This window comes from Cydia pomonella, chromosome 20, assembly GCF_033807575.1.
Source record: "Cydia pomonella isolate Wapato2018A chromosome 20, ilCydPomo1, whole genome shotgun sequence".
NCBI classification, from domain to species: domain Eukaryota; kingdom Metazoa; phylum Arthropoda; class Insecta; order Lepidoptera; family Tortricidae; genus Cydia; species Cydia pomonella.
The window spans coordinates 16,488,995-16,512,919 of NC_084722.1; the positions used below are offsets into that span (position 1 = coordinate 16,488,995).

Consider the following 23,925-nt stretch of genomic DNA (forward strand, 5'->3'; position numbering starts at 1 on the left):
GGGAATACTTTGCTCCATCAAGGTTGCATCGAAGGCTGTTTACGACCAAAATACAGGTTTTTTGTAAAAAAAAAATAGATGCTAACTTGTTTCTACTAAGTAACTTGTTCGATTATAAGTATTCAATAGATAATAGGAGTTTTCCAAAAATAGGTAATACATGACCTTAAAATAATACTTCCTGGATGTAGTTTGTCACTGGTGGATATATTGAAATCTAATTAGTTATGTTTTTTTTACAGTTCTTATGGTGCTACTTTCCCGCACGTGTGCGGGAATGAGCACTTTCCGTGCATATGTCGAAACTTTAACGAGCCTTATGTACTGTAAAACGTTGTACGATATAAGTGCGAATAGATAATCCGCAACTCGTTTCGACTTTAAACCTACATATAAATATTATTATTTACAAAAATGCTTAATCCCGTATAATTAAGTTTTAAAATTACCTCCGACGTTTCAAGGACGACACGGTTACGAAGAAACATTCATAATTTGTCGCCCTTTTTTAATTTGGTACCTACTTTAAATTACTATCAAATAATTTAATTAATATTTATGTAAGTACCTATAGCAATAGTTTTCGCACTTTATCTCTAAAATAATAACATTAATATTATAATAGATTCCCGTGCTCATAGACATTCACGTACGAGTAACCCATAGATAGTCAGACACGTTACAGCATCTGTGGTTGAAAGTGAATGAGATCGAGATCGAGAGTGAACGTCGAATCGTTCATTCACCTTCACTCCGCAGTTCACTCAGTCAGTGAGTTGTGCGCGCCTGTGACCCTCGTGTGTGAATACAAATACAAAGGTGAGTGTTTTCGTAACTTTATGACCTTTAGCGCTAGATTATATGTTCTAATATGTATGTAAATTTAAATTTGTTAATATGGTTGCCATTTTTAGAAAAGGCTTACCTAAGTCTCAATATTGGAAAGTTTTAAGAGCTTTTGTACATAATTAGACAATTGTTTGGACTTGTTTAGGATGACTAATATTTGGTTTCGTTATTTCAGTTTTGTTTTATCTCATATCTTTTACAGATTGTTTTTTAATTGTTTATTAAAATCAAACATCTTTGATAAATGGCCGATAGAGATTGGTAATTTACTTGTATTAAGTATTTATTTATTTATGGTGATGTTTAATGAAATATAAATGATACAAATTCAAAATTGTAATACGTACAGTCGCCATCAGATATATCGGAGCGGCCAAGTTGCTCATAAATATCTGAACACGCACTCTAACGCCTTGATAATAGAGGCGTGTTCAGATATTTTTGACCACCTTGGCCGCTCCGATTTATCTGATGGCGGCTGTACATCGATTCGAGGACCTATTGGATACATGCAATTGAAAAATAACTTTTGGGCAATAGATTCCGTCTAAAACGCTTCACATACCTTACTCAAATCAGTCGTCCTAACTGGAACCCTAACTAAATAAATAAAATAAATAACTATTATAGGACATTATTACACAAATTGACTAAGTCCCACAGTAAGCTCAATAAGGCTTGTGTTGAGGGTACTTAGGCAACGATATATATAATATATAAATAATTATAAATACTTAAATACATAGAAAACACCCATGACTCAGGAACAAATATCCATGCTCATCACACGAATAAATGCCCTTACCAGGATTTGAACCCGGGACCATCGGCTTCATAGGCAGGGTCACTACCCACTAGGCCAGACCGGTCGTCAAACTAACTAGGATCCTAAAACAATGTTCCTATGTTAACGGCTCCAATCATGTGTCATTTAAGAGAAATATGGAGTATTTTTGATATTTCACCGACACCTGTAAAATTTCGATCGCTTTTTGCTTTAAAAGTTGAATGTCCAATTAGTCCTTTATATTTTCTATGTATTTATTGAAAGCTACTGCAATTGGTTTCAATATTATTAACCAATTAAAACTGTGTTTTTGCTCCAGCCATGGGATGTATGGCGCCATTCATTTTCAAACTAACAAATATCAATGAAAAATTAAATTTAAGCAGTTCTTGGTCTCTTGTTTTTGGTAAAATGTTGCCAGCGATTAAAAACTGATGGTAAATAAGTATTTACAACACAAATAATTATTTAAAACAAGTGTTTTACAGGATTTGTCTAGACCATCCCGTTACTGGTGCCTGTTCCATTATAGCGGTGTTTACTATAGTTAGTGCAATCAGTACCCCTAGTGTAAATTTAATGGACATCGTAACGTGACGAACGCGTTTGCGTTAAGTCTAATTTTGTATAGGATTTTGAGTTTCCAAAACGTCCCGCTTGGCGCGCTCTTTCTAAATCCAATACAAAATGAGACTAAACGCAAACGCGTACGTCACGTTTCGAAATCGAATTTATTTACACTAGGGGTACAGACTCTTACTAAACGTGGTTACACGTTTAGGATTCTGAATTAAGTAAGATTAAGCGGTTAACAAAGGCTTGAACAAAGTAAGGGACTGTCTAGTATGCAAAATTTAGTTCCAGTAAAATTCCGCAATATGGCGCGTGATCATATATTACTGGTCAAGCTTTACCTGATGGTAACATTGGTAGTCCCCAGTATGAACTTATTTTCTTTCAATTCGAAAGTCGAAATTTGATTTTCAAACTCAAGGAAGCTCATCCTGTCAGCTTTGACATTTTATCCTAATTACCTTTTTATGAAATTCGGTAGTTTCTATTTTTTTTCTGTTGCATTGTTCACGTTTTGGGAAAAAATAATATCTCTATTTAAAGCCCGACCAGAAATATGTGATCATTGTCAAGAGGGCGCTGTTATTCTCATGTATAGGGTGACAGTTCAGTTTAGTATGAAAAATTTAGTTCCAATGAAATTCCGCAATATGGCGCGTGATCATATATTACTGGTCTATACCACGAAACGCTACTGTTTTGTGCTTCTTTTGAATTTTCGACGCAGTCCTCAAATTGAAACTCCTCTGAATGATTTTAGGTCGCCGGTAGCTTTAATACTTTGGGACATAAAGATGTATTTTGATTTCAATAACAGGTTATTAATTAGATCTGGATTAGTTATGTATTAGATCTGTTTGATAGATCTAACCCAAACTAATACAGTTCATAACCTGTTATTAAAACCTATACACTTGTTACTTGTTGGTGTAGTACAAGTGTTGAAATTGTTGTTTCATGGTATAACATTTAATTCTTCTTAAGATGAAATACGAAACAAACAATGTCTTAATTATTTCCATCGAATCAACGACCGGTTCCTATTTATTTAAAAGGCATTATATTTGTGTGATGCGCACAAATATTTGTTCTTGAGTCACGAATGTTTTCGAAGTATTTGTGTTATGTATATCGTCGTTTAAGAACCTACTTTTTTGAGCTTACTGTGGGATTGAGTTATTTGTGTCCTTATTTATTTGTTTGGAGAAAAAACTGATTGCAGTTAGTACAGGAAGTCGAATTGTATTTTCAAGATCTAATCGTAGGCAGATTATGAGATTGGACATGACCTTTATGTAGTTACTTTAAAGGTCGCGACCTAGCGGGTTTCGAGATGCTCGATAGTAGGTGGTTGCCAAATATTCTACATATTTTAACGACCATTTTAGCTTAGCTTCGTAATTTTCTTCAAACACATGTTAGGAAAATATCTCGTCTGAAGAAGGAAAGAAGAAATGTGTAAGAATGGTCTATTTGACGGCCAAAACAAAACGCGATGGTGGCGTTCCTACTAATAAATGCCCTCTACTAGTGGCACAACGAACACAACACAATTAGCGAAAATATCTGACGTCAGTAGGGCTAAGATAGTCGTTTTTAGGGTTCCGTACCCAAAGGATCAAACGGGACCCTATTACTGAGACTTCGCTGTCCGTCTGTCGCCAGGCTGTATCTCATGAACTGTGATAGTTAGCCAGTTGAAATTTCTACAGAATATTTATTTCTGTTGCCGCTATAACAACAAATACTAAAAACAGAATAAAATAAATATTTATTTCCAATCTCGAGGTTCCCATCCAATCACCGAAGTTAAGCAACGTCGGGCGGGGTCAGTAATTGGATGGGTGACCGTTTTTATAGATAATGGTGCGGAACCCTTCCTGTGCGAGTCCGACTCGCACTTGGCCGATTTTTTTTTATCATGCCTGTCACGTTCTAACAAATATTTAAGTGCGAAAGTGACGCATGACATGACAAGTGATAAAACTGCGACCATGATACCGCCGCAGTAAAGGAATTAAGCTCAACGGCCCAATTCGAAGAATGAGATACGATAACGATAAGTTCTGGTTTAGATAAGTTCTCATTTAGATATCGTTTGTATGTCGTATAATTGACAGAAGCAGCTCGATTCGGGCAACCAATGTCACTTTGACGTTAGAAATATCGTAGATAGATCTTATTGGGATCACAGCGGAATCGAAATAAACGTCAATTTTGACATGTCGTAGTCATCGATATTTTAAAGATCTTAAAAATATCGATAACTACAAGTCAATCGGCCCGATTGACTCGAACACAACAACTCTTTCGACACGTACCTAGTTATACAGGGTATCCAGCGATAGATTTCCGATTTCAAATTCAAATAATGTTCGAAAGCAAAGTGTTGGGGGTTGCTGGTGTTTTGGTGGTGGATCGCATACGTAATACTAACACGAGCTAGAAGCATCCATAGGCTACTGTTACTTGGTTGGTAGGCCGTATGCTTATTGGACACAGATATGTGAGTAAATCCTGGAATGTTCTAGACGCCAGGCAGTCGGAGCGTGACGTTGCCCAACTGCGATAACATCTGTGTTGCAATCGCTCCAACGTATCCGCATCATTGTGATGTTTATCGCATTAATCTATAATTTCGTTTTTAAAGCGTCAGTCAAGTTAAGTGATGTATTACTTAAGAGGGGGTATAAAGCCAGCGCGAAATTTAAGACAGACAGATAATTTGGAGTTCGCGCGTGTTGTAACGTTTTACTTTAATAATTCTGAAAGTATACATCTGTATAAAATGTTGCTTGTCAAATTCCTTGGCTAGGTAGTTTATATTAAAGCTATTTGCTATAGTATGCCGGGTAATGATATACAATTGTAAATAAATGAAAATTAGTCATGTTTTCGCATTGACATATATCTAAGGACGGGCCTTACGGGCAATAATAATGGGGCCAGTACAGCGGTGTCACGCACATGAATTCGAGTCAATCGTGCAGTTTAACGCCACAACGCGATTGGTTGATGAGTTCGCATCACGCGCGAGTTTGGTCGCAACTGAGTTGGACTGCACGATTGACTCGAATTAGTAAATGACACCGCTGTACTAGCACCATTCTTAGTGCCCGTAAGGTCCGTCCTTAGATATATGTCATTGTGTTTTCAGTTTTTTTTTCTATCAAGGCAACTTTGTCTTAAGTCTGCTCTTGATTGAAACGTGTAAAAATTAAATACAAAAACTACAACTTTGCGGTGGCCCCCTCTTAAGGCGTCAGTCCAGTTAAGTGATATATCGCTTTAATGTTACACTTGAATGGCGACTGCAACAGAGTTGCTGATGCAGAGCTTCGGAATGCAAACCGCGGCAGATAGGTGATGTTCGAATGTGAACTGCAGCTGCATTACTGTTGCGGCGGCGTCGTTCTTCCTTAATACCCTGGGTGACGTTCAGTGCCGCAGCTGGAGTTGACAACCACACGTTACCTGGCCTCTGTGGTTTAAACAGTAAAACTGCTAAGGAGCTTCTATATGACTCAAAAGATACAAAACCTGCGCGGTGACTAGAATATTGACTGCTCTAAGTTGAACAAACGTTTCAAATTGGAAAGAAACAAGATGCGACATGCAGGTACTGCGAGGAGTCAGAGGAGACTGCAATGCACATTCTGTGTTCCTGTGGATCACTAATATCAAAAAGAAGTACGTAGGTACTTAGGGTGGCACGTATTGCATCCCTATGAGATACAGAACATTGCGGCACAAAGAATCTGGAGTTTCCTGGATTCAACGGGCATCAGTAATGAACTTTAAATGGCCGTCACAATAGATCACTGCTTGGTCGACGTGGCACTCAAAGGCCCGCAACGCCCCAATAATATAATAACACTGCAGCCTGTGCAAGTGTTTAGTAAACGTCATAATTTCACAGAACGTTGACGTATAAAATATCACTCGCACTGTCTAGGCTGCCAAAATCGCTACCGACTTATTTTACCGACTCTACCACATTACTGCCGCAATCAAAAAGTTCATCTGTTATTTATGTTATGCAAGGTGCCCGTGAGCATTGCGAGACATTTTAACTAAGCATTCCTGGTAATATTTAGAAACTAAAATGTCATATAAAATTATCTGGATTAGGCCTAGTTTCAGAGATAATTAAATGTTTTTCGAAATCATTCTTTCGCCATAAGTCGGTACAAAACACATTTTTGACTGCGGTATTGCCACTTTGAGGTCTAGTCTGGACATACCTATTGATTGACATCGAAAAATTAAAAAAATGTATTCGGGAGGCTACTCCCAAATAAAATAAAAACTTTTTAGTTAATTTTAGATTATGTGTTTATCAATAAAAATTACGTTTTATGTACAGGAGTGTTCAAAAAAGAGAAAAAAAAACAATTTTTTTTTGTCGAATTTTACAAAAAGTCATATAACATTTTTTGCTAGGAGTTCAGTACCCCTAGTGTAATTAAATTCGATTTCGAAACGTGACGTACGCGTTTGCGTTTAGTCTCATTTTGTATTGGATTTAGAAAGAGCGCGCCAAGCGGGACGTTTTGGAAACTCAAAATCCTATACAAAATTAGACTTAACGCAAACGCGTTCGTCACGTTATGATGTCGATCAAATTTACACTATGTAAAACGTGATATTTTTGGTTAAATAAATATCACTTTTGACACTGACAGATCAGATCCATATATGATCCAGATCTAATTATTAAAATCCAAATACGCCTGACAGACGTCATGTTAAAACGGGTCACTCATGTATTTCAAGTCAAAGATAGCTCGACATGTTTCGTTATACATATATATATATATATATATATATATTTCCGGGATCTCGGAAACGGCTCTAACGATTTCGCTGAAATTTGGTATATGGGGGTTTTTGGGGGTATACAATCGATCTAGATTAGTCTTATGTTTGGGAAAACGCGTGTTTTCGAGTTTTCATACGTTTTTCATTCGACGCAGAATATGGTCGCTAATTTCGTGTTACCGGCCACTGTCCGTCCGCGTGTTTTCGAGTTTTCATACGTTTTTCATTCGACGCAGAATATGGTCGCTAATTTCGTGTTACCGGCCACTGTCCGTCTGGTCCAGCGGGTTAAGACTTTAAGACGCGGACTGCTAAACGAGTGTTACGGGTTCGAATCTCGCCCGATGACTAACTTTTGTTTTTATATGTTCAAGTTTATATATTTTTTTTTAAGTTTTATTGTTTTAGACAAGTTTAATTTAGTAAAAAAATGTAGTTAAGATTATCACCTATACACCACCATATTACAATTTACAATAAATAGTTATAACCGAGCAAAGCTCGGTCGCCCAGGTACTATATTTAATAAGCCTCATATCAGTTACAATTGCAAGCGCATTTTATCGTGTTTATATGTTACAGTATGCTACAGTTTTCCTTTCTATGTAACTAACATTTAGCGCCTATTCATGTGTGAAAATATTTCGATTGCGCACATAACGTCGGTAATGAAAGAAGTGATGTTACACATACAAGCTACAATACTACTTACAAAATTATTGCTAATTCTTTGCCTTTCATTTACTGAAGTTAGTGGCAAATAAACATAAGACCTAACATTCTGCTCTAATACTATTGTTGCAATAAGAGAATTGTTACTTGCGACAAATACTATCATCTTCCTCGCGTTGTCCCGCGGCATTTTTTGCTTATGGGGCTTAGCAGTGTTGTCAACATCTATCAACTTTTCGGTAGATCTACCTATTTTGCCTGCGTTCTACCAATCTACCTCCCTCGGCCTGAAATCTACCTGTTTTTCAAAATGGTACAATTGTAAGCAATTCTCAATACATGTGACGGAACATTACTTAATTTCTACCGAATTTCAATTCGATTTAACGAAAGCTTGCCAAAGAAACAGATTATACAAGCAGGTTTATTACCTACAAACAATGGAAATCCATAATATCAAAAACTTATAAATAATTCAATATATTTTATACACATTTTTAATCATAAAAATGTACTTCTATTGAGTGGTAGATCTACCTATTTTTCATTTTAAACTCTACCCATTTCTACCTATTTTTGCACCCTGTTCTACCATTTCGCCAAATATGTATGTGACAACACTGGGGCTTAGGGTCCGCTTGGCAACTAATCTCTAGAATTGGCGTATGCAAGTTTTTACGAAAGCGACTGCCATCTGTCCTTTCAACCCAGAGGGTAAACTAGGCCTTATTGACTGTGACAAATAATTATGACAATATAATAGATGGCAAGCGCTTTCGTAAAAACTAGTGTCTACTCCAAATCTTGGGACTAGTTGTCAAGCGGACCCGGGACAACGCGAGGAGGGAAAAAAACATTTGCAGATGCGTAAGCAAGGTCATGCAGTAATACGAGAGAGGCAATCTCTATGGCAATATATTATGGTATGTAGTTGTTTATTGTAGTCAAGTACATTCTTTAATTTTTCTACCTTTTTTGATGTTATTCATACTAAAAAAACATGAAAAATTATTATAGACTATAGACAATGTTTTCAAAAGAACTCTGTCGCTTGCCAAATCGATGCGAAGTTAAGTTTGGACTGTTTGGAGTTTGGACTGACTATACGTTTTTATGAAGCCATTGCCATATTAATAAGGGCGTCCGCTAGTTGATTCGGGTGCACGTACGCGGGTGACATTGCAGGTAAAATCCGTTGCACGCGTCCGCACCAGTATTTTTCGTGAACTCCCTCCCCGGTCCGTGGACGCCCTAAGAGTTGAAAAAAGGTCTTTGTTAGTTAAGTTTGTTGAGTTCGATGTATGTAATATTCTTGTTTCACGGTGAATCTGCAGTCCGCTTGGATAGTCGTGCTTCGCAAAAGGTCGGGGTCACAGAGGGCGCCCGAAGGCCGAGATACCGCAAATGCCAAATTTACACCATTTGCTGCTAACAGCAATCTAAATTGCTACCCATTTTGAAGTAGAAATAGCGTGAGTGTGGCCTCCGACTAAAGACTTTCCGGTGGCAACTTAAACTGCAGCTGCATTACTGTTGCAACATCACTACTGCCACAAAATAAATAGCGGCGGCGCGCGCCGGAGCAGAGAGTCCGCTCAGTACAAACTTACAAAGTGCCATTTTCACCGCACGCACACAGACGTGACATTTACGCATACGCACACACATTACATTTACAGGCGTTCTCGGGCACTCTCGGGCAGAGCTTAGTCGGGCTGTGCGCGCGTTGCTCACTTGACGTCCCCGCCGCCACGTAGGTACCTACTGTCATGTACGTCAAAATGCAGTCTCTAAGGAATGTAAACATGATACGATGGATGTATGTATGTCTGTAAACTTATATTACCTCCTCCTTTTTAAAATTCGAAATTAATACAGAATCAACCCTAGTGAGTCGGGCAAGTTTAGGTATGTATTTTCAAGAACGGCGGGAATGGACCTTCTGTTTATTTTTTATTTTGTGGTTATAGGTTCGGCGACGTTCTTAAATTTTACCAAGAAACTTCAGAATTCTTTTCTTGTCTTGTTTCTGACTATTCTGTTTTCATCACTGCCGAGTATTTCATTCATATATAAGATGAGCAAAACGTTATAAAAAAGATACAACTATCTAGAATAAAGCTCTCTAAAATAGTAGCTAAGTTTAGTATGTAAATCTTCTACGCAAAGATTTAGCATAAAATATTGATCAACCTAATCTAATGAAGTGCTGGGTCTAACGTTATATAACGTTTGCCTGAAGCCATTAAATATTCATTGCTCATAAAAGGTGTTTCTGCGCAGTCGAACACTGTATATATGTACAGGAATTAATAACAGTACCCCTAGTGTAAATAAATTCGATTTCGAAACGTGACGTACGCGTTTGCGTTAAGTCTCATTTTGTATGGGTTTTTGAACAGCGCGCCAAACGCGTACGTCACGTTTCGCTGTCGAAAATATTTACACTAGGGGTACTGATTTACTCCCAATACAGTATTTTTTTATACGAATATCAACCACATATTTTGTTTATAAATAGCTATGAATAAGTTTTAGTGTGAAAACTTTTGTTACGATCATTCTGTTATGTTCGTGACACTTCTTTCCGCCATCGCTCTACGCCAACTACATTTACTTCTTCGTCACTAAAGGGAACCACTGATTACCAGTTCGCCGGACGATATCGGCCTGTCAGTTATTCGAGATTGTCAGCTATTGCGAATAACTGACAGGCCGATATCGTCCGGCGAACTGGTAATCAGATGCCCTTTAGATGGTTGGCAGACTTCAACTGTGCTTTTCTTCTGAAACTTCCTGCCTAGCATAGCTGAACTGTGGAAATAACTTCCGGACCGATACGACCTTCAAACCATCAAGAAAAGACAAACATACTTGCAATGATATTGCATGTGTCCATGGGCGACGTCATTGCTTACCATCAAGCGATTCTTCTGCTCGTTTGCCACCTATATCACAAAAAACCTTTGTCTGGAATATAAAAACAAGGTTTTGTTGTTTATATTTCCCCGAGGATGACATCCTACATCCTATACTCGAGGGCATGTTATGTGTCATGTTTTGGGTGATAGTGGGCTCGCCCACTTTGCTGTGATTAATACATTATGCTGGTTCACGCCCCCCTGCCGTGTTCAATGGTGTAATATTACAAACATATTACTTGCGTTGGGCTGTGTTGGATGATAATGTATTCACTTTTGTTTTTACATGATAATAACTACCTATCATGCGTACAGTATAAATAAGTATGTGCATAGATTGTTTGGACGTTATAAAGTGTCGAAAAATGCTGTTTATTAGTCAAAATGCATTACTTGAAAACTGTTTTCGCGCACTGCCCATACGCGAGTCATCGAGACAGTACACGACCTGCGCACATTCGCATTCGCAAAACGTTCGCTTTATTTAATGCGAATGCGAATTTGGATGCGAATGTTTAAAATGATGCGAATTCGTATATACGAATGCGAATATTCCTAATTTGGATGTCAACTGCAGCTGCAGCATTGGTGCTGCCGCTGTATCTGTCAATATCCTTGCGTCAGTAATGCGGCGGCACATGTCACTCATTTTATCTAGAAAATGGACAGATATTTATTTATTTTATTGATTTAAAAAAAATATCATTATAGCGAAGTAATACACTGTGACATTTATAATAGACGTTATTTATACAAACTAGATAAATGATACAGACTAGAAAAGGCAAACAAATGTAAGAAAGAAAATCTAGTACAAGACAGAAGATTCACGATTGTCCATCGGCTATATAGCGGTGATATAGCGGCGACAACAACGTAATATTGCAACAGTAATGCAGTTGTAGTTGATATCTGAATGTCACATTCACTGTCGATTTCCTTGATAAATCGCGTTGCACATTGCTGTCATTTCCGCATTGCTGCCGTGGTTAGAATTAGAACGTCCAATGGGTCACTTAATAAGAATTTTGTTGACGGAGCTTTTCTGGAATCATTTCGGTATTGCAAATCGGTTAAATGCGTTTTTTATCAGGGAAAATGACAGTAACATCTCCTATAAAGATAAAGATAGTTTATTATTCAAGTAGGCATATTACAATGCGCTTATGAACGTCGAATAAAGCTACACCGGCTCTAACCCTACACCTCTGACCCGAGAAGATTTAAATCCCCCTCAATTGGAGGAGGGCTATCTACCGTTGACGCAACGCCCCACCAACAACGCTGCAGCAACGTTGCAGTCTAAATAATTGTTCTACATTTAGTTATCGTTTCATTTCTCCTGATCTGAAAGTAGGTCATTGTTGTTCTATAGAGTATGCAGAAAGTGATACGTTTTTGCATTAGAGCATTTTACATTTCAAGTGTGTTTTTTTTTTTATTGAAATGTGAAATATTGACATGTAATTATTTATTACCAATTAAATTATTATGATTATTTTTTATTCTTATACGATAAGCAATTGGTTTCAAACGGATTTGTTGGACCATTTCCATTCTGATATTAAATTTAACTCCCCATTCCATAAATAACGATACTTTTACCTAGATTGGTAATTGAAAATTCTCTTAAGAAGTACAGTCGTCGTCAAATATATCGGAGCGGCCGAGGTACTCAAAATATCTGAACACGACTCTAACGCCTTGACAATAGAGGCTTGTTCAGATATTTGTGAGCACGTCGGCCGCTCAGATATATCTGATGGCGACTGTACTATGTATCTATGTAAGTTTATACTTGGTTATGTTTTTTCTGATACATATGTATTTTACTTTCCTCTTTCGAAATGAAAATTAAAGTGTTTAACTATATTGAAAGGCACCATTTCATCCCTTGTTTAACAATCTACTATTTTGTTAACTTATTAGAGAATGTTGATTATATTACCGAAACATTGTCGCAAAAACTGTTACAATTTGCTACATTTTAATGTATTGCTTCAAGCACTACTGTCTGTCGAGTCTGTTATTTCATGTAATATGTGCAACCTATTGGAAACTAGAAAATACACCTGTTAATTCGGCAACCTTCGGGCCGCATTACCGACGCATTGTCGCGAAAAGTGAGTGTTACACTTCGCGGGTCAAGGCGACGTGTGCGCAGGTGAACGAACGGTTTCGTGTAAAACATGAGAGTGAACTGGGGTTCCGTTGTGGCTCCGTGCTGGACTATTCCCATTACTCTTAACCCTTTCGAGATATAGAAAGATAAAGATTTCCTATTTCTTAGCAAAAACGCTCCTTTGGTTTATTTTATTGTCACAAAAGTCGACATAGAAACGAATATATTGAAAAGCAAAACACATCGACCCAAGACACCATTGGCACTAGGATCTCTGACACCATCAGCGTTTCTTCTGAAGGCCTTTTACGCTCCTGCACATTTCAGCGATGAAGAGGCAGATAATAGTTATTTACGATACAAGTGCAGAAAATAGGAATATCTATTAGCACGTGTATCGTACAACGTTTTACAGTACTCTTTAGAGTTACGACACATGCACGAAAAGTGCTCATTCCCGCATGCGTGCGGGAAAGTAGCACCATATGTACTGTAAAGATTTTTTCTTTTGTCTACCTTTCTGATTCCATCCTGAGCTACTGCTTCAGCGCCCAGAGTTCGCTATTCGCCTTTTTCTCCTCCATTTCGCACGGTCTTCGGCATCCTGTTTAGTAAGACGATTGGTGCGCATGCCATCCCTCACATTTTACGAGGTCCAATCGAAGAAACTCAAAAATACTCGAATTGTCGACTGCCAGTGTATTTCGGATCGGCTTGACTCCTTGGCGCTGCGTAGAGATGTGGCCTCGCTCTGCATTTTCTATCGCATGTACAACGGGGAGTGCTCCGAGGAATTGTTTGGATTAATCCCTGCCGCTTCTTTTCGCCATCGCCCTACGCGACAACATTTCCATCCTCACCACGTAGATGGTTGGCAGTCCTCAACTGTGCGTTTTTCCAGGAACTTTCTGCCTCGCACAGCTAAACTGTGGGATGAACTGTCGCCTGCGGTATTTCCGGACCGATACGACCTTCAAACCTTCAAGAAAAGAGCGTACTCCCATCTCAAAGGCCGGCAACGCACTTACAACCCCTCTGGTGTTGCAGGTGTCCATGGGCGGCGGTAATCGCTTACCATCAGGTGATCCGTCTGCTCGTTTGCCTCCTCTACCATAAAAAAAAAAAAAAAAAAAAAAAATAGAAATGTTGTTAAACTCCGTCTCAGCTGTAGGTCGGACGTGTCATCCACGGTGACGCGCAGATTTGTCAAAACTAATCTTTAATAACACGAATAAAACAGACATTTAATACTCACTTTACGTGCCGGTTTTTATAACGATACAATCATTCGGCCATTAATTGGCCTTGATAATTCAAGCACATGTCACTGTCTTGTGTAGAAATGAACTGGATCTACAAAATAACCATAACGACACTGTACAAGGTCAATCGGCCTGCGCCGGCGCCACTGCGAGAGGCTTCTGTGGTTTTTTTTTCAATAAATATTAGTACCCATTATATCGACCCTTATGCAATGTATTCCGGATAATGGGTTCCGTATCAAAAGTGGTTCTTTGTTTAAGGAGGGATTTTGGAGCTAAGCTTCAAAGACACGGAATGCCACATAATAAATAAACAATAGCCATCTATTGATTGCGATCCTAACTCAGAAGAGTTACTTTGTTTTCAGTAATATAATTATCTAGTATGTCATGATGGAGATATTTATTTATAAAAAAAGTGGCTGTGACATAATCGGACAGACAGACGGATATGACGAATCTATAAGGGTTCCGTTTTTTGCCATTTGGCTACGGAACCCTAAAAACACATAAAATTAATCAAACTACAATAATATTAAAGTAAATTTAAACTGATATATATGATATAACAAAACAAAACCTAAAACTAATAAAATAAATTAATATTATAAAATTGTAAATCGGTTTTCAAAATTACTTTTATAGTTGTCATTTCTTTTGAATTATTTTTCTCACTGCAACCACATTCGAGAATTTCTGTTTTGCCCTATGGTTGACTAGTAGAGAATGCCTTAAGGCATTAAGTCCGCCATTTGTACTTATTTTTATTGTGAAATAAAGTTTAAAATAAATAAATAACTAAGTATGAACAATAAACTTCCTCCAAATTACCTCCTCCCGGCTGGTGGTGGAGATTAATATTATCCGTATGAAAACGAATTTAGTTTATTTTTATCTCAGAATTTATAGGATAAAATTACATGTTTCTCTTAAAATTGTCCAAAGCTGATTGACTTCTATTTAGGCTCGCGGGAACGTTCTGCCGCTAATACCCGACTTTGCGGGTACAGTTATTTTAGCATCGAAGTTAAGGGGATCCGGGCTTAATGTGAATCTCTCTTAATTTTTCATACAATATTTAAAATTTTAAACAAGAATCCACTAAGTATAACAAAAGCCGTAGCTTGTTGATGATGAATCAAGATTGTTGTTCACTAAACCGGTAGAGATCGAGGCATCATTTAAACGCGCAGAAGATGAGGTCACTTTGCATGTCTAATAACATCGGCATCCTCATTATACGAGGCTTTACTGGCTGATAATTTGCTAAGCAATAAATTAATGGTTATATGCAATAAAACTTAATTAACCTAGAGCTTGACGTTACAGACAATATTCAGTCTTAAAACTTATTTATGTCATTTAAACGGCAACATTTCTAATCTATTTATTTAAAGACATTATAATGGTCCAATTACGATCCGAGTACCTGACTTTTCGTGCTCGGAAAAGTGGAAGGCGAAATACCGCAGGGCCCCCCACCAAATAGATGGTCCGACCAAGTTAAGAAGGCCACCTCAGGCAAACTCCATCAAGCGGTGAGGGCTACGGGAGATCGAGACCGATGGAGACAAATCATAGGAGCTGCAAAACCAAGTGGTCACGATCCTCAGTAATGAGGGACCAAAGAAGAAGAAGAGACCTGACCACATGACATAGAATGATTTTAATATATCCACCGCTGACGACGTGAGGAAGACCATTTTTAGAGACTTAATTCAAAAATACCAGCCTAGCAGTGGCGGATCGTTCAAAGGACTCGATTCGACTCGAAAGCAAAATTAGCTCCGGGTTCCCTACGAATGTTTGTGACGCGCCGCCACTACAGCCTAGAGCTGATCGCGAAGAGACGGCCGTGGAGTAGAATTAATAGGAGCGCCGACCCCAAATAATGGGATAATGGGATATCTAGGATAAGAAGATAATGAATTATGAGTAATTGTTAGTTTTTACTAGGTACTTAAAATATTTGAAAAAGAGTAATTAAGTCCTCTGAGTGAGGCAGTTTTGAAATAATTTACAATAGAAGACACTCTAGCTTATAGCGCTTAAATTAATGAACGAGAATCAATAACATATAAAGAAAATTTTTTAAAGTTGGACAGCCTTAGACTATTTCAAATAATGTACATGATTATAATTATAAATGGAACTATACAACAGTCGTATAAAATTGGTGTTGTGATGAATCTAGTTTGTGTTTAGGTGATGTAACCATGCAAAAGGTCGCGAGAAGGTTGCTTCCTTTTCAAAATTGGGAAAAAAATGTTCTGGTTCAAATACACCAGCTTAAGGATAAAGTATAAAACTTATTTTAATACAAAATGACCTTTAAATTTCTCGAAATATCCAAACGCAGGAATTTGGAGGCAATGACACCGAACCAGTTCTCAACTGATCCAAATGGCATTTCCATTTGATGGCTTAAGGATACATTAAATATCTAAGGTTATTTCGGCAGAAGTGATTTTTAACAATGTTTTACTGGATTTAAACGAGTTTTTGCGGATTTTGTCTAATTTAAAATGGTCTACGTTGTGCACGATTTAATGCAATATTAGGTCCTTACGTAGGCTCTTTCTTTAGTGCGTATGTAAGTTTATCGATATGTAAAACTATGAGATGAGGTTTTCCCTCACGATTTCACATTTATTCAACCGTCATAATCAACGATGTGATCAAATCACGTAATAGATGGCACGATAATTCATTATGAGTAGCCATGGTGTGTAACCTCGTATGTACAGTCAGAAACAATAGTAGCGGATGAAATGACCCTCCAAAAGTATGTACCATCGGGGGTTTTTTTTCGAAATAGAGATTTCTCTCTACAGTTTGCGTTTCAAGCGACTTACCTAAGATATCTTTTTGTTAACCCTGTATCATCATCTCCTAGCCGTTTTCGGCCACAGAAACTGCGTTCTACCACTGAGAGCGTTTGTTGATATGCTCTCATGTGACTGACATAGCCAATTTTTGCAGCGAATGTGGCCCGCTGCAAAAAGGTAGGCATAAGCCTGAAGTCAGAAATTATGGAAATATGAACCCTTTCACTTTGAATTAAAGTTCAAAATCAGATGGGAAATATATTCCCTTTGCCTCCGATATAATTGCAAACTTGGAATAACTATGGCCAAGGCATAAGCGTGTCTGAAATTAAAATTTAACCTTTTCACTTTGAAATAAAGTTCAAAATCAGGTGGGAAATATATTCCCTTTGCCTCCGATATAATTGCAAACTTGAAATAACTATGGCCAAGGCATAAGCGTGTCTGAAATTAAAATTGAACCCTTTCACTTTGAAATAAAGTTCAAAATCATGTGGGAAGTATATTCCCTTTGCCTTATAAAGGCTTAAGTTATCGTCAAAAATATCTAAGTTTTGACGCATATTCTCTCGTTCCTTTAAAGCTGACTATACTCGCAATAGCACTCTCTGATGACCATCGGTGAACCTTATATCCTTGATATAAGGTATAAAATTGACAGTTAATAGAGTAGATAGGATCAGGTAACGGTTGACATACTTGGCAAGCTCGCTTGTGAGGTAAACGATAAGCAAATTGTGTTCCTACTCGAGGATAATATCTAATTGTAGTAGTAAATATACGTACGTAAACGTTTGATGATTGTACGAGGTACCTGGATGCACTAACCACCGTTGATGTTTATCAACACAATGATATTAACATAAAGAAACAATGTAACCCATTAGCAAACTGTTATCTACCTCGGTTATGGTGGACTCGGTTATCGTTATTGTCAGCACGATAGAGAAAACTTACTTTACAGTACATATGGGGCTACTTTATAGCACTAGTGCGAGAAGTAGCATATTACGTTACTGTGTCGAACATTTAAAGGGCCATATGTACTGTAAAACGTTGTACGATACATGTGCGAATAGGTAATTCGCAACTCGTGTCGATTTAAAACACTCCCTTCGGTCGTGTTTTAATTTATCGCCACTCGTTTCGAATTTCCTATTTTTCGCACTTGTATCGTAATGTACTAAGACGAAATATCCTGTTTGACCACCATTTACCTCCACCATTTTTTTACCATTTCGATTTTGATATTTTTCGCATGGTATGGTGAAATTTCCGTCGTAGTTAATCAATACTACTTAGATAACTTTATCGGCCATCCTTGCAGTACTGTCGTCAAGCTCACCATACTTATTAACCTATCGAATGAGCTAATGCTTTTACGGATACTGGAAAGCGATATGTAAATGTACTACATACCTATGAGGCCTGGATGTTAGTGAGATGACGATATGAGTTGTGCTGGTGTCCGACTTTATTACCTACATATAACATGAGTATCACATGATTATCCACCTGGTTTCTTGAGCTTAATAGTCGCCTCCAAACCTCCCCTTATAGCGACCCCATTCCTCACACAAAGTTTACCTTAAGTTCATATTAGCCTCACTGGATCACTGTTCACTCTGAGTACTGATAACGTTGGTCACAATATACCAGAGACACATCATTATTCTAATAACACCATAAGAACGTTCTTGACTTGATCTAAAAGCAAATATCACTGCCGCGTCGATTTGTTCGCACACAACCTCCTTTTTCCTACTGTCGTTCTCATCTACCCTCTCAACTTCCCTCAAAAAATCCCAATAACCTAGAAGCGGTTACTTAAACGTGACTACTAACGCCATCTACTCCATGACGTTGGCAAATATTAGCTGGTTCGCAATACGTTCGCGACAAGTACGTGAAAGAATCTCTGTCTTATCTTCTTTATTGTATCTTCATCTTTAAGGGTCGTGATAACTGTGGACACTTCACTAATGCTCTTCCAAGCCGCTATATCTTGGGCGCGGTGTATACTAGACATACTAGCTGGAGGTTTTGGTTTTTAACGTTATTCTATTCGTTTAACGCGTGGAAGATTATAAACTAAACAGCTAAACTGGAATAAGCTGTCAACCGCGGTATTGACGGATCGATATGACCTTCACACCTTCAAGAAAAGAGCGTACACCCATCTTAAATGCCGGCAATGCACTTGCAACCCTCTGGTGTTTCAGTTGCCCGTAATAAGCGGCAGTGATGCTTATCATCAGGCGCTTCCTCTACTCGTTTGCCTTCTATATCCTATAGAAACTGACTATCTATCATGTCAATTTCAGATGCTGTACCCTCTGCTGTTCCTGGTGACCCTGGCGCTGTGCAGCGGCGATGTGTCACACTTGCATGAGCAAGAACATGAACCGAGCACCGAACCCCCACCACACAGGCCGTATGCCTTCGCGTACACTGCTGGCAGGTACCCGGGACACACGGACAGGCACCACGCTGAAGTTAGTGATGGCAGTGGCGTTGTTAGAGGTAGGATTCAGCTTTAAAAGGTTTAAGCTTTGTTGTAGTAGTCTACCTTTTCTACCTTGGCCTGGCCATTGTAGTAGTAGGAGTAAAACACTTTATTGTATAGAAAAAAACATAAAACAGGACAGAACATACATCATTTGTACAAAGGCGAACTTATCCCTTTCAGGGATCTCTTCCAGTTAACCTTTGAGCAATTGAGGAAGAATTGGAGAACGGTAGACATCAAAACTGTACTAAACGGCATAAAAGAAAATATTTAATTTCCTTAAAGATAGGCAAACCTGTAAGTCCATTAATATTGTTGGATAGTCCATTAATGGACTATCCAAGCAAAGTTTCGAGCAAAAATAAATTTATTGTGACGCTATTTTCTTAGAAACCCTGGTGATTGCGACGGGAGTTCATAGCGTTTAGATTTATGAATGGATTAGATGGTAAAATCAATTCAAATATAATTTATTTTCAGGCAACATACATTACCAGCTAAAGCGCTGATGGCCTAGCGGTTAGAGCGTGCGACTTTCAATCCAGAGGTCACGGGTTCAAACCCCGGCTTGTACCAATGAGTTTCTATTAGGAACTTACTAAATATCATTAGATATTTACCAGTCGCTTTTCCGAGAAAGAAAACATCGTGAGGAAACCGGACTAATCCCAATAAGGCCAAGTTTACCCTCTGGGTTGGAAGGTCAGATGGCAGTTGCTTTCGTAAAAACTAGTGCCGACGCCAATTCTGGGGATTAGTTGTCAAGCGGACCCCAGGCTCTCATGAGCCGTGGCAAACATGCCGGGACAACGCGAGGAAGAAGAAATAGATACCTACTTTACCAGCTAAAGTATATAATAATACTCTTAAAAACTAAAAACTATATTGTCGACACACCAATTTTATTATTGCATCACTTAGGTATTCTGCGGTGGCAGCTTGGTTCCATTTTTATCACTTGTCACTATGCCAGTCACTTTCACGCTTACTTACTCTTTAGAACGTGACAGGCATGGTGACAAATGATAAAGAGCCGACCATGTTAGCCCTACTGGTGTTAGGATTCGGCAGGTTCCCCCGAAACCGCCAAATGGATAAAGTGCGGAATAAAGTCAAGAACTCTTAAGAATCTCTCTCTCTCTCTCTCTCTCTCTCTCTCTCTCTCTCGCTCTACTCTTTGTGTTTTCTATACCTCTAAAATATACTAATGCCTAATAGTAATCATATTTCCTCCTCATTCCAGGAACCTTCTCCTACGTAGACCCCCGCAATAAGGTCCGCAAAGTAGACTACGTGGCCGACAAGGAGGGCTTCCACCCTATCCTGAACGACGCTCCACCAGATCTGCCTACGGACTCAGCCTCCGTAGCTAACGCTAAGAACCGCCACTACCAGCTGTATGCGAAGATAGCTGAGGAGCATGCCACATATCCACATCCTGCTGGTAAGTACACCTCTACAGGTGTCACTCAATCCTGAGCGCACAAAGCAAAGGATCGCCATTACTAGCCTGCGTAGCCAACGCTCAATCTACGTTCCGTAGCAAGCGAAACGCAACTGTTACTGTCGCACTAGTAGGAAGAGTGATAGAGAGAGATGACTACGCTATGCTACGGTGCGTTAACGATTGGCATGTTGGCTACGCAGGTAGCTCTATGTGAAGATCGCTAAGGAGCATGCTGCATACCCTCACCCTGCCTGTAAGTGAGGATATTGGGAAGTTGTTTCAATCAAAGTTGATGCTGCTTTCTGTACCTAACTACATCGATTGCCAGATTCATGGTCATTATAACACCATTTCACACATAATTTCTAACTGTTTAGTAGAAATTAAGTCTAAAGCTACGGCATCGGCAGGAAATCGTCATTTTATCGTCAGGGAAATACATCTACGAATTTTGTGGCCTGCATAATGGTAAGTATATTCTTATACGTAAACAGAGGCCCATCCAAAGCTGACAAATGCGTTGCTTCCCTTTCCTATTAATAGCGAAAAGTTCGAGCACTGACTCTGAATGTTACGCATGGCATTCTAATCCTTTTGAGATCAGAATCTGGTTCAATTCAATGCCATCATTACATATTTAAGAGTTATACTCTTGTCGGTGGTGCAATTTCCATGTATGTCGGTCCTCTGCCTTCCCTTGACAACCTGATACGACACGGCGATGATTTTTTCCTTCACCTCTCTCCTCTCACACCTGATTCCTGTACGCTGTTCTTGGTCTCTCCTTCCTACTCTTTGCTTCAAATCTCCTTCTTTTATACATTTGTTGTGTCATAACAGGTTTCCAAGCATGTTTCTTCTTCCGTTTCCAATTCAACCCTAGCTATCCTCTATTACAGTCAGCGTCAAATACTACGCTACGAACTACTACTACTACTACACGCTACGAATACTATGGCTACGAAGTATTTGACGCTGACTGTACAATAAATGGTTGAGCTTTTCACCAAATTTTACTTCCAATTCCCAACCACTTAACCTTTTATATCTCTCGTCCAGTGGCCGCCTCGGCGTCCCCCCGCCAGTCGGCCGCCGTGGCCGCCGCCACGGTGAAGCACGCCGAGCTGTTCCGAGTGATCGCCGAGCAGCACGCGCGGATCGCCGCCGAACGGGAAGCGCTTCAGAAAGAGGAAGAGCTACAAGAACTAGGACATTAGAGAGGGATAGCTATATTAAGCAGTTTAAGCACCTATCATCTCAACCGATCGCTCAAACATGGGCCTCTTCCAAGAAACACCAACTCATCCAACGGATCCTCAATATTGCTCCCCAACAGCTTGACTTCTCTGGCTACGGCCATCGATTAGCAGCTCCTCAAAAATTTCAAGCAACTACAGAAAAAGCAATCTTTAAATGCCCACCCTCTTGCCAGAATTAGTGTCGGTTGCACCAAACCGTCTGTCACCGTTAAAGCGTTCGCTAAATTTTATTGTATGGTAAGTTTCATACCTCACTGCTGTCTGACGTTGATCAGGCCGCTAAATATCGTTGGTGCAACTGGCCCTTAGAGTTCTACCGATCTTGTGAACCTTCTCGCTCGAGAATATTTCCCATAGTAAATTGATAACGTTCTCACAACAACAATACAACAACAACAACTATAAACTATAGCCAGAATGCTTTAAGGGGTAACTTTTTGACATAAATACAGATGATAATGGGAGTTTCTGGCTTACGCCTTGCGGAAAGAATCATGGATGGAATTACCATCGACCACTGTCCAAAGCGACAACCAAACGGCAGCCCATCGCTCTCTGATGGATTGCCCTCCAAGATCCTCCGTTGCCATCGGGGGCTTCTACACCATGTTTGACGTAGTCCTCATCGTATTTATTTCGACTCATACAATAAGGAACCAGTTATATTCTAGATATTGCTTAACAAAAGCAGGACGCATCTAATAGAGTAAGGTGGTAGCTGTATATCTACTTATATTACACTCTTAAGAACATAGCTGTCTCCCGCTCTAGAAGCAGTGGTAGTACTTGTAAGAGATTAATGGAGGAGTGTCTTTTCAAATGGGCTTATTTCTCTATGGAAACCATACAAAACCCTTCAGAAAATACATTTCTCGATGATATTGATGAATAAAAAGTATAGGTATGATGGTTAGAATATCTTTACAAAAGTATCTGGAGCCGTAGCCGAGAGGACAATCATTTATCGACGAACGCCAAACGAAAAATTCAAACGATAAAAAATAAATTGAGGACAATCTTACACAGATCCACTTAGCCCCAAACTAAGCAAAGCTTATATTATGAGTGCTAGGCGACGATATATATACGTTTATAGATAAATATATACTTATATACATAGAAATGACGGATGGGAACGAAAAGTAACCTTTGTTACTACAGTTATCTGATTTTCTATTGGCGTTGTCGTTTGTCACTTTGGCGTTTGTCGAATATCGAGAAACTTGTAATTAGAATAAGTACTACAATGTTCGCCGCCAGAGTGCAGCACTAGCACAAACCGTAACCCATAAAGGAACTTATATATACCCCGTAAACAGTTCTTTGACAAGTTTTCACAGATTATTCGTTATGAACAAAAATGATATTGATGCATCAAGGTTTGTTTACTATTTGTGCTAGTGGCGCCCTCTATACAGAGTTTTGCGTAATATTCCCTATTACAATCTTGTTTTTTTTTTAAGTGACTTAAAGCCTGTTGTGTCTAACTGCTAGGTAAAAGTTTCCCTCAATTATAGTTATTTGTTTTACAAGAGGTAAAGTTGTTGTTTAACTACTCATTGATACCAGTGGGGCTAAGATGGTCGGTCGTTTATCATTTATCACCATGCCTGTCACGTTCTAACTAGTGTATAAGCGCGAAAGTGACGGGCATAATGACAAATAATAAAAATGGAACCATGCTGCCACCACAGAGCAATACAAAATTATAGAGCAAGCGTTGCGAGGGTTATACAAACATTGAAACAAAAGTTTTCACCGCACCAACGCGTGGAAAATACTAACTGTAAAATGTTACAATTCAAATCCAAATGAACGCTATCAAATATTTTACTATTGAAATTCATCGACTGAAAAGTTCAATCCACCAGCCAA

General features: G+C 38.8%; 1 protein-coding gene across 1 annotated transcript; it reads left to right on the top strand.

Moving 5' to 3' along the window:
- The first annotated feature begins 670 nt into the window (after nucleotides 1–670).
- LOC133528780 (cuticle protein 16.8-like) lies at nucleotides 671–23,036 on the top strand. Its single transcript, XM_061866246.1, has 4 exons — nucleotides 671–819; nucleotides 19,160–19,358; nucleotides 20,588–20,788; nucleotides 21,851–23,036. Exons 2-4 carry the CDS (start codon nucleotides 19,160–19,162, stop codon nucleotides 22,006–22,008), a joined length of 558 nt encoding a protein of 185 aa, XP_061722230.1. The 5' UTR covers nucleotides 671–819; the 3' UTR covers nucleotides 22,009–23,036.
- Nucleotides 23,037–23,925: the final 889 nt, after the last annotated feature.